The 15,844-nt window shown below is 36.0% G+C and overlaps 1 protein-coding gene across 1 annotated transcript in view; it reads right to left on the bottom strand.

The window, feature by feature from the left end:
- The window catches only part of LOC308280865 (uncharacterized protein), a gene marked incomplete at both ends in the record, with an annotated part of 50,665 nt that overhangs the window by 14,652 nt on the left and 20,169 nt on the right, over positions 1-15,844 (bottom strand). Inside the window, one exon of the mRNA XM_080755180.1 lies at positions 13,164-13,499. Within this exon, the coding sequence (XP_080611306.1) occupies positions 13,164-13,499 (336 nt within the window). The remainder of the gene's footprint in view (positions 1-13,163; positions 13,500-15,844) is intronic.

Consider the following 15,844-nt stretch of genomic DNA (forward strand, 5'->3'; position numbering starts at 1 on the left):
TATCGTCACTGTCGGGCAGAAACCTCGTATCTCCAAGTTTAAAATGTGTACGACTTTTGGTAAAGCAAAGCCCTGCTTCATCATACAAGACTGTCGCACAAAACTAGTGAAAACAGCCGATCTACAAGCACACAACGCCTCGCGATTGTTGTGTGCTTGTAGATCTGCTGTTTTCACTAGTTTAGTATATTTTATAGATGATAAATACAAAACGAATGGTTTTGGACATAGGCCTACAAGGTTTCCACCCGACAACGACGATATGCTATAAATATAAGGTGGTCATGACCTTTGGACAAGTAGAACATAACCTGTACTCTCCCGGGCAAGTACCTCTGAGACCTTAGTGTCAACTAGTGGTGGAAAACGTACTCTTACTTAAAGGGATATTTCACTTTCAAAAAAACTTTTGGTAATTTTATCATCTAATCAGGCTTTTATGAACACCCTGAACAGTTTTTAATTTGCTTGATTGAATATTTAGATATTTGATGTAAATGTTACCAGGCCCTCCAGGCCCAGGGCCTCTCCCCACACACACCCATTGTAACTTCAAACTTCATTTTAACCATGATAGATTCATTAAAAACACCCATTATTTTTTTCTGGTGACTCATACTACCCTCCTAATATGTGAGCAGGCCGTGTTTTTTCGATAACGTTTTTCATTTATTTTTAATATTTTTTTTGTATTCATTTTCCCAAATAATTACTAAAAATAAATGAAAAAAGTTATCGAAAAAACACGGCCTGCTCACATATTAGGAGGGTAGTATGAGTCACCAGAAAAAATAATGTGTGTTTTTAATGAATCTATCATGGTTAAAATGAAGTTTGAAGTTACAATGGGTTTGTATGTGGCGAGAGGCCCTACAACTGCTCCCTGTTGAAAGTGGAATATCCCTTTAAGTAAAAGTATAAATACTGTAATAAAGAAATACTCTGTGACAAGTCTGGAATTCTAAATGTACTTGAGTAAAAGTATTTAAAGTAAACCAAGCAAAGTTACTCATAATACAGAATGTCACATCTCAAACTTTAAAGAAAATAGCAGATCTACAAGCTTAAAACAAAGCAACTTCCGATCTAATAAGCTCACAACGCCTCATGCTACAGAGCGTGGTGAGTTTGTAGATCAGCTATTTTCAGCAAGGAGGTTTGGTGTAGAGGGAAAAGAGAGCAGCCTAAGTACAGGGTGAAAGGTCAAGTTTACTAAGTATTGAGGTTTGAGTGGTTAAATGTCTGAAAATATACATTAACTGTTACTGAACAAACACTATAGCAATGATTACTGTCACAATATAGAGCTATTTAACACTGTTACTGAACACTCTATAGCAATGATTACTGTCACAATATAGAGCTATTTAACACTGTTACTGAACACTCTATAGCAATGATTACTGTCACAATATAGAGCTATTTAACACTGTTACTGAACACTCTATAGCAATGATTACTGTCACAATATAGAGCTATTTAACACCGTTACTGAACAAACACTCTATAGCAATGATTACTGTCACAATATAGAGCTATTTAACACTGTTACTGAACAAACACTCTATAGCAATGATTACTGTCACAATATAGAGCTATTTAACACTGTTACTGAACAAACACTCTATAGCAATGATTACTGTCACAATATAGAGCTATTTAACACTGTTACTGAACACTCTATAGCAATGATTACTGTCACAATATAGAGCTATTTAACACTGTTACTGAACACTCTATAGCAATGATTACTGTCACAATATAGAGCTATTTAACACTGTTACTGAACACTCTATAGCAATGATTACTGTCACAATATAGAGCTATTTAACACTGTTACTGAACACTCTATAGCAATGATTACTGTCACAATATAGAGCTATTTAACACTGTTACTGAACACACACTCTATAGCAATGATTACTGTCACAATATAGAGCTATTTAACACTGTTACTGAACACTCTATAGCAATGATTACTGTCACAATATAGAGCTATTTAACACTGTTACTGAACACACACTCTATAGCAATGATTACTGTCACAATATAGAGCTATTTAACACTGTTACTGAACAAACACTCTATAGCAATGATTACTGTCACAATATAGAGCTATTTAACACTGTTACTGAACACTCTATAGCAATGATTACTGTCACAATATAGAGCTATTTAACACTGTTACTGAACACTCTATAGCAATGATTACTGTCACAATATAGAGCTATTTAACACTGTTACTGAACACTCTATAGCAATGATTACTGTCACAATATAGAGCTATTTAACACTGTTACTGAACACTCTATAGCAATGATTACTGTCACAATATAGAGCTATTTAACACTGTTACTGAACACTCTATAGCAATGATTACTGTCACAATATAGAGCTATTTAACACTGTTACTGAACACACACTCTATAGCAATGATTACTGTCACAATATAGAGCTATTTAACACTGTTACTGAACACTCTATAGCAATGATTACTGTCACAATATAGAGCTATTTAACACTGTTACTGAACACACACTCTATAGCAATGATTACTGTCACAATATAGAGCTATTTAACACTGTTACTGAACAAACACTCTATAGCAATGATTACTGTCACAATATAGAGCTATTTAACACTGTTACTGAACACTCTATAGCAATGATTACTGTCACAATATAGAGCTATTTAACACTGTTACTGAACACTCTATAGCAATGATTACTGTCACAATATAGAGCTATTTAACACTGTTACTGAACACTCTATAGCAATGATTACTGTCACAATATAGAGCTATTTAACACTGTTACTGAACACTCTATAGCAATGATTACTGTCACAATATAGAGCTATTTAACACTGTTACTGAACACTCTATAGCAATGATTACTGTCACAATATAGAGCTATTTAACACTGTTACTGAACACTCTATAGCAATGATTACTGTCACAATATAGAGCTATTTAACACTGTTACTGAACACTCTATAGCAATGATTACTGTCACAATATAGAGCTATTTAACACTGTTACTGAACACTCTATAGCAATGATTACTGTCACAATATAGAGCTATTTAACACTGTTACTGAACACTCTATAGCAATGATTACTGTCACAATATAGAGCTATTTAACACTGTTACTGAACACTCTATAGCAATGATTACTGTCACAATATAGAGCTATTTAACACTGTTACTGAACACTCTATAGCAATGATTACTGTCACAATATAGAGCTATTTAACACTGTTACTGAACACTCTATAGCAATGATTACTGTCACAATATAGAGCTATTTAACACTGTTACTGAACAAACACTCTATAGCAATGATTACTGTCACAATATAGAGCTATTTAACACTGTTACTGAACACTCTATAGCAATGATTACTGTCACAATATAGAGCTATTTAACACTGTTACTGAACACTCTATAGCAATGATTACTGTCACAATATAGAGCTATTTAACACTGTTACTGAACACACACTCTATAGCAATGATTACTGTCACAATATAGAGCTATTTAACACTGTTACTGAACACTCTATAGCAATGATTACTGTCACAATATAGAGCTATTTAACACTGTTACTGAACACACACTCTATAGCAATGATTACTGTCACAATATAGAGCTATTTAACACTGTTACTGAACAAACACTCTATAGCAATGATTACTGTCACAATATAGAGCTATTTAACACTGTTACTGAACACTCTATAGCAATGATTACTGTCACAATATAGAGCTATTTAACACTGTTACTGAACACTCTATAGCAATGATTACTGTCACAATATAGAGCTATTTAACACTGTTACTGAACACTCTATAGCAATGATTACTGTCACAATATAGAGCTATTTAACACTGTTACTGAACACTCTATAGCAATGATTACTGTCACAATATAGAGCTATTTAACACTGTTACTGAACACTCTATAGCAATGATTACTGTCACAATATAGAGCTATTTAACACTGTTACTGAACACTCTATAGCAATGATTACTGTCACAATATAGAGCTATTTAACACTGTTACTGAACACTCTATAGCAATGATTACTGTCACAATATAGAGCTATTTAACACTGTTACTGAACACTCTATAGCAATGATTACTGTCACAATATAGAGCTATTTAACACTGTTACTGAACAAACACTCTATAGCAATGATTACTGTCACAATATAGAGCTATTTAACACTGTTACTGAACACTCTATAGCAATGATTACTGTCACAATATAGAGCTATTTAACACTGTTACTGAACACACACTCTATAGCAATGATTACTGTCACAATATAGAGCTATTTAACACTGTTACTGAACAAACACTCTATAGCAATGATTACTGTCACAATATAGAGCTATTTAACACTGTTACTGAACACTCTATAGCAATGATTACTGTCACAATATAGAGCTATTTAACACTGTTACTGAACACTCTATAGCAATGATTACTGTCACAATATAGAGCTATTTAACACTGTTACTGAACACTCTATAGCAATGATTACTGTCACAATATAGAGCTATTTAACACTGTTACTGAACACTCTATAGCAATGATTACTGTCACAATATAGAGCTATTTAACACTGTTACTGAACACTCTATAGCAATGATTACTGTCACAATATAGAGCTATTTAACACTGTTACTGAACACTCTATAGCAATGATTACTGTCACAATATAGAGCTATTTAACACTGTTACTGAACACTCTATAGCAATGATTACTGTCACAATATAGAGCTATTTAACACTGTTACTGAACACTCTATAGCAATGATTACTGTCACAATATAGAGCTATTTAACACTGTTACTGAACACTCTATAGCAATGATTACTGTCACAATATAGAGCTATTTAACACTGTTACTGAACAAACACTCTATAGCAATGATTACTGTCACAATATAGAGCTATTTAACACTGTTACTGAACACTCTATAGCAATGATTACTGTCACAATATAGAGCTATTTAACACTGTTACTGAACACTCTATAGCAATGATTACTGTCACAATATAGAGCTATTTAACACTGTTACTGAACACTCTATAGCAATGATTACTGTCACAATATAGAGCTATTTAACACTGTTACTGAACACTCTATAGCAATGATTACTGTCACAATATAGAGCTATTTAACACTGTTACTGAACACTCTATAGCAATGATTACTGTCACAATATAGAGCTATTTAACACTGTTATTGAACACTCTATAGCAATGATTACTGTCACAATATAGAGCTATTTAACACTGTTACTGAACAAACACTCTATAGCAATGATTACTGTCACAATATAGAGCTATTTAACACTGTTACTGAACAAACACTCTATATCAATGATTACTGTCACAATATAGAGCTATTTAACACTGTTACTGAACACTCTATAGCAATGATTACTGTCACAATATAGAGCTATTTAACACTGTTACTGAACACTCTATAGCAATGATTACTGTCACAATATAGAGCTATTTAACACTGTTATTGAACACTCTATAGCAATGATTACTGTCACAATATAGAGCTATTTAACACTGTTACTGAACAAACACTCTATATCAATGATTACTGTCACAATATAGAGCTATTTAACACTGTTACTGAACAAACACTCTATAGCAATGATTACTGTCACAATATAGAGCTATTTAACACTGTTACTGAACACTCTATAGCAATGATTACTGTCACAATATAGAGCTATTTAACACTGTTATTGAACACTCTATAGCAATGATTACTGTCACAATATAGAGCTATTTAACACTGTTACTGAACAAACACTCTATATCAATGATTACTGTGACAATATAGAGCTATTTAACACTGTTAAAGAACAAACACTCTATAGCAATGATTACTGTCACAATATAGAGCTATTTAACACTGTTACTGAACACACACTATAGCAATGATTACTGTCACAAAATAGAGCTATTTAACACTGTTACTGAACAAACACTCTATATCAATGATTACTGTCACAAAATAGAGCTATTTAACACTGTTACTGAACAAACACTCTATAGCAATGATTACTGTCACAATATAGAGCTATTTAACACTGTTACTGAACACTCTATAGCAATGATTACTGTCACAATATAGAGCTATTTAACACTGTTACTGAACAAACACTCTATAGCAATGATTACTGTCACAATATAGAGCTGTTTAACACTGTTACTGAACACTCTATAGCAATGATTACTGTCACAATATAGAGCTATTTAACACTGTTACTGAACACTCTATAGCAATGATTACTGTCACAATATAGAGCTATTTAACACTGTTACTGAACAAACACTCTATAGCAATGATTGCTGTCACAATATAGAGCTATTTAACACTGTTACTGAACACACACTCTATAGCAATGATTACTGTCACAATATAGAGCTATTTAACACTGTTACTGAACAAACACTCTATAGCAATGATTGCTGTCACAATATAGAGCTATTTAACACTGTTACTGAACACACACTCTATAGCAATGATTACTGTCACAATATAGAGCTATTTAACACTGTTACTGAACACTATAGCAATGATTGCTGTCACAATATAGAGCTATTTAACACTGTTACTGAACAAACACTCTATAACAATGATTACTGTCACAATATAGAGCTATTTAACACTGTTATTGAACAAACACTCTATAACAATGTTTACTGTCACAATATAGAGCTGTTTAACACTGTTACTGAACACACACTATAGCAATGATTACTGTCACAATATAGAGCTATTTAACACTGTTACTGAACACTCTATAACAATGATTACTGTCACAATATAGAGCTATTTAACACTGTTACTGAACAAACACTCTATAGCAATGATTACTGTCACAATATAGAGCTATTTAACACTGTTACTGAACACTCTATAGCAATGATTACTGTCACAATATAGAGTTATTTAACACTGTTACTGAACAAACACTCTATAGCAATGATTACTGTCACAATATAGAGCTATTTAACACTGTTACTGAACACTCTATAGCAATGATTACTGTCACAATATTAGAGTTATTTAACACTGTTACTGAACACTCTATAACAATGATTACTGTCACAATATAGAGCTATTTAACACTGTTACTGAACAAACACTCTATAGCAATGATTACTGTCACAATATAGAGCTATTTAACACTGTTACTGAACACTCTATAGCAATGATTACTGTCACAATATAGAGTTATTTAACACTGTTACTGAACAAACACTCTATAGCAATGATTACTGTCACAATATAGAGCTATTTAACACTGTTACTGAACAAACACTCTATAGCAATGATTACTGTCACAATATAGAGCTATTTAACACTGTTACTGAACAAACACTCTATAGCAATGATTACTGTCACAATATAGAGCTATTTAACACTGTTACTGAACAAACACTCTATAGCAATGATTATTGTCACAATATAGAGTTATTTAACACTGTTACTGAACAAACACTATAGCAATGATTACTGTCACAATATAGAGCTATTTAACACTGTTACTGAACAAACACTCTATAGCAATGATTACTGTCACAATATAGAGCTATTTAACACTGTTACTGAACAAACACTCTATAGCAATGATTACTGTCACAGTGATGTTAATAGGTTTTCAAAGTAATGGGTCCCGGGACCCACAGGTGGTCATTCGAATGAGTCCCAGAAAAAAATTATGGGTCCCCAATTTGCGCGGCCTGAACTCTAGACTTTTGCGGCCCGAAGGGCCGCAAACTTCTAGTTATTTTACAATTAGGCTAATGTTTGAACATTTTTGATAGTATAGTTTTAGCTTGTTGATTACTTTGGTGCAATAATGGTCTTTTTTTTCCTTTTCTTGGGGTAATAAAAATGTAATTTTCTCAAGTACTGTACTTATAAGTACAATTTAAGGTACTTTTACTTTACTGGAGTATTTCCAATTTTCATTACTTTTACTTCTACTCCACTACATCTCAGAGGCAAATATTGTACTTATTGCACAACAATTATTTGAAAACTTTACTAGTTACTTTGAAAAGTATAGCCTACATAACCACTTCAGCCATGGCTATTTTCAAAGGATATTATTTGGTAACATGTGATACAGAATAATTTTGCATAATGAGTACTTTTACTTGTAGTCCTAAGTGTAGCCTATACTTTTACTCAAGTACATTTTGAATTCCGGACTTGCAGTATAGATACTTTTACTTAAACATTTGAGTATACTTGTGTCACCACTGTGTATGGGAGAGACGTAATACTATGAGAACGTGGAGCACTCGGGAGAACGGTTGTTGTAAATCACAGATAATTAGTTTCTCCGCTTTGAAAATCAGACGTCTTTTTATGACTTGATGAGTTTATGACCCTCTGCCAGCCTCACTCTGTGCCTCAGAAGAGCAGCCAGAAACGACAGTAGCTTTAGCATGTAGCTAAACGTAGCATCACATCAGAGTGACAGAGCCATAGTACAGAGCACGTTCATGCTGCTGCAAAGCGAGGTGGCTCCGCTGCATGCAGAAAGAGACAGACAGACGGCAGGCAGTTTCTGGCGAGGATATTAATGAAACGAAATGCTGTTTGCGACACGTTCATTCCGCGGGGACCCTGACCGCAACGCTGTAAATTATTTTGCCAGTGTGGAGACGTCACAATTCTGCGCCGTGCCTTGCCAAGTGTTAGGGGTCCCGCCTGTGACCCCAAGTATATGGCACCCTGTCCTTTGAATCCCTAGGCACTGTATCTACTGAATAGAGAGAGAGAGACATGCTGTTGCACACGGCTGCTCTGTGTTCGTGCATCCAGCTCCAAGATGGCCTTGAACTGGAGATGACTCATCAAATGCAGCTGGCCACGCTAACGAGCTGTTATCTTTTATCTGTCAACGTGAGATATATTTCCCTTGGGAAAGCAGGATCCCAGACGAGCCCCCGCCTGGGACTGACATCATAACGACCTTGACTGTCTGATTTTGCAAAGATGTGCGTGTTAGTGCATGTACGTGCGCAACCGCGTGTCAGTATGTGTGTGCTAAAATATGTTCTGTGTGTAAATCACGCCTCTGTGACGCGACGGACCTCTGTATAAAGGAGACTGCTCCGTGTCTCCTGTTTTAGTTGAGAGTTGTGAGTTGTTTTAGTCTTAGAGTGTGAGTTAATGTTGCAGCTACCTCCAGCCCCTTCGGGGGCTGGAAGGAAGCCTACCTTTTTGTACTTAGTGCAATTTTTGCACCACTTGTTCTTGTCTGTCTACTTAGAGAGATTTTGACTCTGTTAGATTCTCTGTTTTTAGTCAAGTACTTATAATGTACTTCTCTTTATTATTTTCATTGCCAATTACTGTATTGGTGATTTTATATTTTGTAACTGTTTTTACCACTAAAGCTTTTTTATTATTCACTTTTATCTGGTGTCTGTCTGAAGTTTACAACTTTTTAAGGTTTGACTTTCTCTCCTTCCCCACGGGGAAGGCTGCACTCATGGGAGGAAGGTTTTGAACACCTTCAGGCACTCTAAGTAACTTCTGGCTGTGGAGCTGAATTAGACTTTTGGTAAGAATCAACAAGAGTGTTTTCTTAAGTTAAAAGTCTTTCACCTTTTCAGAGGCTGACGCTGCGCGGGCAGGTGTCAGTTGGGTATGCTCGGCGGACAATAAAGTACAAATCCCTTCACCCTAACCGGACGGACAGTTTGTCCGCAGTGGGCTCTTTGTACTAATAAGTCGAGCTGCCTCTCTCCATAAACAGCCCTTGGTGAGAGCTACAAGGTACCAGACTCATACTTTACATTGTCTTTGTGGTTTTGCATTCTCCATTCAGACCTAAGGTCTACATTTCTAAAGTAAGGTGCATATCCTGGTCTCTAAAATAAATAGTTGCTGTAGAAAGTAATAATATTCACCAGTTAAAGAGGGTCTCATGGATAGCTCAGCTTTTATTCAGAGAAGTGTATTTGTACAGAGGTGCATATACAGTAATAGTAGGTTTACACAAATGGGAAACTATTGGTGAACTTAGTACACCTACATGGGTTTACACAAATGAGAAATTGTTTGTGAACTTAAAGGTGTAGTGTAGTGTTAGTGTTAAATATGTAAATGTAATGTAATGTAAATATGTAAATATGTATATGTATATGTGTAATAGTAGGTTTATACAAATGAGAAAGGTTGCACCTGTTTGTGTTAACTTAAAGGTATAGTGTAGTGTTAGTGATAGTGTTTTGTTAAAAAAGATCTGGTAACTTGGTGGGTTTAGCACCCCACTGGGGGTTCCGGGCGGCGTCGGGGTTTGCCCTAAGAGGTGAAGGGGCATTCAGTAACTCGGAGCTCACTACACCAAGCCATACACGTTCTGTGGGGGAACCCTTTTTGGTGTATCACCTAACACGCTGTGCCACTATGGTCAGAGAGCGGCCCGGTGCTACGCTAAAACTCAGGCACCCATTGAATTCTGTGACCATGAACGGGCGTCGGTGGATTCAAAACACACACACACTGTCGTTAGTTCTATCGTCTGTTTTAAGACTTTCTACGCGGATTTCATTTGTGTTAACGTAGGGTAAAGTAGCATGCCTTCACCCATGAACAATGGTGGCGTCTGTGGACTTTTTAAAATATTTTTTTTTCGCGACGTGGATAAATTATTTTAACGTGGACTCCAATGGAGGCGATGCGTCCGTGGGACCCCAGGACAATGACGTGAATGCGTCTCTAGGCAACGTGAATGCGTCTAAGACGCGTGACGCGCACGTAATGACGTCACTGCTGTCACAATCTAGAGCTATTTAACACTGTTACTGAACAAACACTCTATAGCAATGATTACTGTCACAATATAGAGCTATTTAACACTGTTACTGAACAAACACTCTATAGCAATGATTACTGTCACAATATAGAGCTATTTAACACTGTTACTGAACAAACACTCGATAGCAATGATTACTGTCACAATATAGAGTTATTTAACACTGTTACTGAACAAACACTATAGCAATGATTACTGTCACAATATAGAGCTATTTAACACTGTTACTGAACAAACACTCTATAGCAATGATTACTGTCACAATATAGAGGTATTTAACACTGTTACTGAACAAACACTCTATAGCAATGATTACTGTCACAATATAGAGCTATTTAACACTGTTACTGAACAAACACTCTATAGCAATGATTACTGTCACAAGAGCTATTTAACACTGTTACTGAACAAACACTCTATAGCAATGATTACTGTCACAATATAGAGCTATTTAACACTGTTACTGAACAAACACTCTATAGCAATGATTACTGTCACAATATAGAGCTATTTAACACTGTTACTGAACAAACAATCTATAGTAAAGATTACTATCACAATATAGAGCTATTTAACACTGTTACTGAACACTGTATAGCAGGCACGTGCAGAGAGAATTGGAGGGGCAGGGGCTCAAGTCTGAGAGGGGCACCTTTTGCCGGCGAAACCTTTTGGCACATTTTTGGCACATAAATAGCCATATTGAGGTGCATTTAAAAGCAAAGAACTATGACTGCAGTGTAGACTTTAGACTGCAGACTGTTGAGACCAATGCTACTGAATCAAAAAAGATATACTTTATAGGCTAATATCCAGTAGTCACCCCGGTAACCACCCGCCTCTTGTGGCTTATTGCTTTAATAACTGGACTCAAATTATGGTAGTTTGAGTTCCTTACAGATGGAATATGGAATGCAGGTACGTACTCATATGGTATGTATTAATTACTAATCATTTATTGGAGTCAAGTTAAATGCATTGTCCTCAAAACATAATGCTGCCTTTAAGTTTTAGGGGGGCTCTTCTTGGAGGAACTCAAGGACGTATATTTAAAGGTATATTCAGTGATTGTATTTCATTCAAATAAAAATATAATTGGTACATGTTCCATTCATTCTCCTCACTAGAACGTGTGCTAACCATATAAGGACTTCCACCATGGCCTGTGTTACGAGCATAGCTAGATTCAGTTTTCAGAGGTGGCCAGCCAGTCCTCGACAAATCAGGGTAGATTATGGCCGTAGTTATGTTATGATGTTTAGTTATGATGGTCAAGATAAAAGTTTTGAGAACCACAGTTGCTCTGAATTAAGAACGTCTGCTAAATGCCTAGACTGTAAACTAATGAACTCATAAAATGCCACAGTCTGGTAGTAAATCAGTATCATACATATCCTGAAGCTGGAGACGTAGGCCTACGGATATTCAGTGATTGGGTCTAATGATCAAAACGAGAAGATTATAATGGTGTAAAAAATCTATAAAAAACTAAACATTTCCACACTGTAAGACCAGTAAGGAACAAGATGACCCCCGGCCACTTTCATTATCACTGAATACACCTTTAATGTCTTTATTGAATAGCCGGGGAGCCACTGTGCCAAAATGAGAGAAGACCTGTGATGTCATGACATACTTCAAATTTTAGTTTTTCCTATTAATTTGGTCAATAAGGTACACAGAATGAGAGGCCTGCTCTGCCGGAAACACTGCGAAAAAAAGTTTCCCATTGACTTCACTATACTGGAAAAAAACACATAAAAAAGTAGCATGTGAGGGGTCAAACTAAGGGTTCTTCATGATTCTGAATCCATTGCAAGCATTTGTTTTGCATGAAAAACATTCCTTGGGCTAGATTTCAGCCTCTCAAACCTGTGAAAAGTGATGAGTCATCACTTTTCACTGTTGTTTTGGTCCGTTTTCTAGCCCAAGGAATGTTTTTCATGCAAAACAAATGCTTGCAATGGATTCAGAATCATCAAGAACCCCTAGTTTGACCCCTCACATGCTACTCAAAGCATATTTTTTTTTGGTGTGTTTCTTTCCTGTAGGCCTATATTGAAGTCGATGGAGTGAATATACAAATGGCCATAACTTTTTTTCGCAGAGTTTCCGGCAGAGCAGGCCTCTCATTCTGTGTACCTTAATGACCAAATGAATAGAAAAAACTAAAATTTAAAGTATGTCATGACGTCACAGGTACAACCCTATTCTTTGAGCTTTTGGGCCTGTGACTCCCCGGCTAGAAGGCAACAACAATCATGGTAAAACGGTATGACTCTTACCTGTTACTTCCAGCTGTACTTCAGTGTAGAGGTCTTTCCCTGTCAGACTCACTCCACACCAGTATTGTCCTGCATCGCTGAGCTGAAGGTCAGAGATGGTGACTGGAAATACTCTGATTGCAGCATCATGACGAATAGAGTATCTGCCCACCGTAATCACATCAGACACACCAACTCTGCTCTCAATAAGAACGTCAGCATTGCCACAGCTTCCTCTACACAGGTAGTTCTGGTAGGCAGACCCATAGCCCTCCTGGTAGGGACAGAAGATTGTAACGTCTCCCCCTCTGTATCCGGTCACACGAATCGCTTGTGCAGCACGTAAACGCACAGCAGCTGTAGAGAGAGCACAGACATGGAACCATACAATGGGCCTTTGAACAACAACATTCTAGTTTTCAATGTTTGGGATGGGTTGGTCATTATATACCCAACACTACTCTATACAGTACATGTACAGTATGGTAATTGTCCACACAATGTATTTATTTAACGTTCAACATTAAACCATCTATTACCATTTCAATACATACTGATTAGAATTTGTTTTGATGTTTGCTTGAGGTAGACAATAGAAATGCGCGCACTCACGCACGCACGCACGCACGCACGCACGCACGCACGCACGCACGCACGCACGCACGCACGCACGCACGCACGCACACACACACACACACACACACACACACACACACACACACACACACACACACACACACTCATTAAGGATGGGTATCGTTTGGATTTTTAAGATTCTGGTTCAGGTTCTGTTTATCGGTCGATGGTTCCGGTTCCCTATTTCAGTTCCAAAATGGTTAAAAATACATTATTGGCCGAAATCAAATGCTGAATATTTATTTATTTTATGTACACTTTTTTTAAACATTTATTTATTTATGTTTTGGGTAATATTGCTGTCATGGCTGTGCCTCTGTTGTAGATCTACATGATTATGTCAAAACTTATAATAACTATGGGTCCATAATATTAAGAGAACCACTATATTTCCACTCTCTGTCACAATATAGAGCTATTTAACACTGTTACTGAACACACACTCTATAGCAATGATTACTGTCACAATATAGAGCTATGTAACACTGTTACTGAACAAACGCTCTATAGCAATGATCACTGTCACAATATAGAGCTATTTAACACTGTTACTGAACAAACACTCCATAGCAATGATCACTGTCACAATATAGAGCTATTTAACACTGTTACTGAACACACACTCTATAGCAATGATCACTGTCACAATATAGAGCTATTTAACACTGTTACTGAACAAACGCTCTATAGCAATGATTACTGTCACACTATAGAGCTATTTAACACTGTTACTGAACAAACGCTCTATAGCAATGATCACTGTCACAATATAGAGCTATTTAATACTGTTACTGAAAAAACGCTCTATAGCAATGATTACTGTCACAATATAGAGCTATTTAACACTGTTACTGAACAAACGCTCTATAGCAATTATTACTGTCACAATATAGAGCTGTTTAACACTGTTACTGAACAAACACTCTATAGCAATGATTACTGTCACAATATAGAGCTATTTAACACTGTTACTGAACAAACACTCTATAGCAATGATTACTGTCACAATATAGAGCTGTTTAACACTGTTACTGAACAAACACTCAATAGCAATGATTACTGTCACAATATAGAGCTATTTAACACTGTTACTGAACAAACGCTCTATAGCAATGATTACTGTCAAAATATAGAGCTATTTAACACTGTTACTGAACAAACACTCTATAGCAATGATTACTGTCACAATATAGAGCTATTTAACACTGTTACTGAACAAACGCTCTATAGCAATGATTACTGTCACAATATAGAGCTATTTAACACTGTTACTGAACAAACGCTCTATAGCAATGATTACTGTCACAATATAGAGCTATTTAACACTGTTACTGAACAAACACTCTATAGCAATGATTACTGTCACAATATAGAGCTATTTAACACTGTTACTGAACAAACACTCTATAGCAATGATTACTGTCACACTATAGAGCTATTTAACACTGTTACTGAACACTCTATAGCAATGATTACTGTCACAATATAGAGCTATTTAACACTGTTACTGAACAAACACTCCATAGCAATGATTACTGTTAACACTGTTACTGAACACACACTCTATAGCAATGATTACTGTCACAATATAGAGCTATTTAACGCTGTTACTGAACAAACACTCTATAGCAATGATTACTGTCACAATATAGAGCTATTTAACGCTGTTACTGAACAAACACTCTATAGCAATGATTACTGTCACAATATAGAGCTATTTAACCCTGCAAGCCCCGAATTAATTTCTACTGGCCAAAAAAAAGTTAAAAAAAATCAGATGGTGTTGTAGGAGTCCTAATCACAGGAAAATGTAATGTTAAAAAATTAATAATGTTTTTGTAAGATTTTATAGCCATAAATCATAAATCATGCTCTAATTTGCATTTTGGGGATATCTTTCACAATAATAACATATGTACATGTTCTAGACATTCTAATGATCACTAAAAACAATATTACAGGTATTTTACTTATGTTTTAGTGAGGAATAGCTTCAGTTAAAAAGTGAGATGTTGTTCGTCCAGACGCTGGAATTTCAACTTCTCTGGGGGTGTGAATGTCAGCCC

The sequence above is a fragment of the Nannobrachium achirus genome (assembly GCF_963921795.1).
Source record: "Nannobrachium achirus genome assembly, contig: SCAFFOLD_225, whole genome shotgun sequence".
Classification (NCBI taxonomy): Eukaryota; Metazoa; Chordata; class Actinopteri; order Myctophiformes; family Myctophidae; genus Nannobrachium; species Nannobrachium achirus.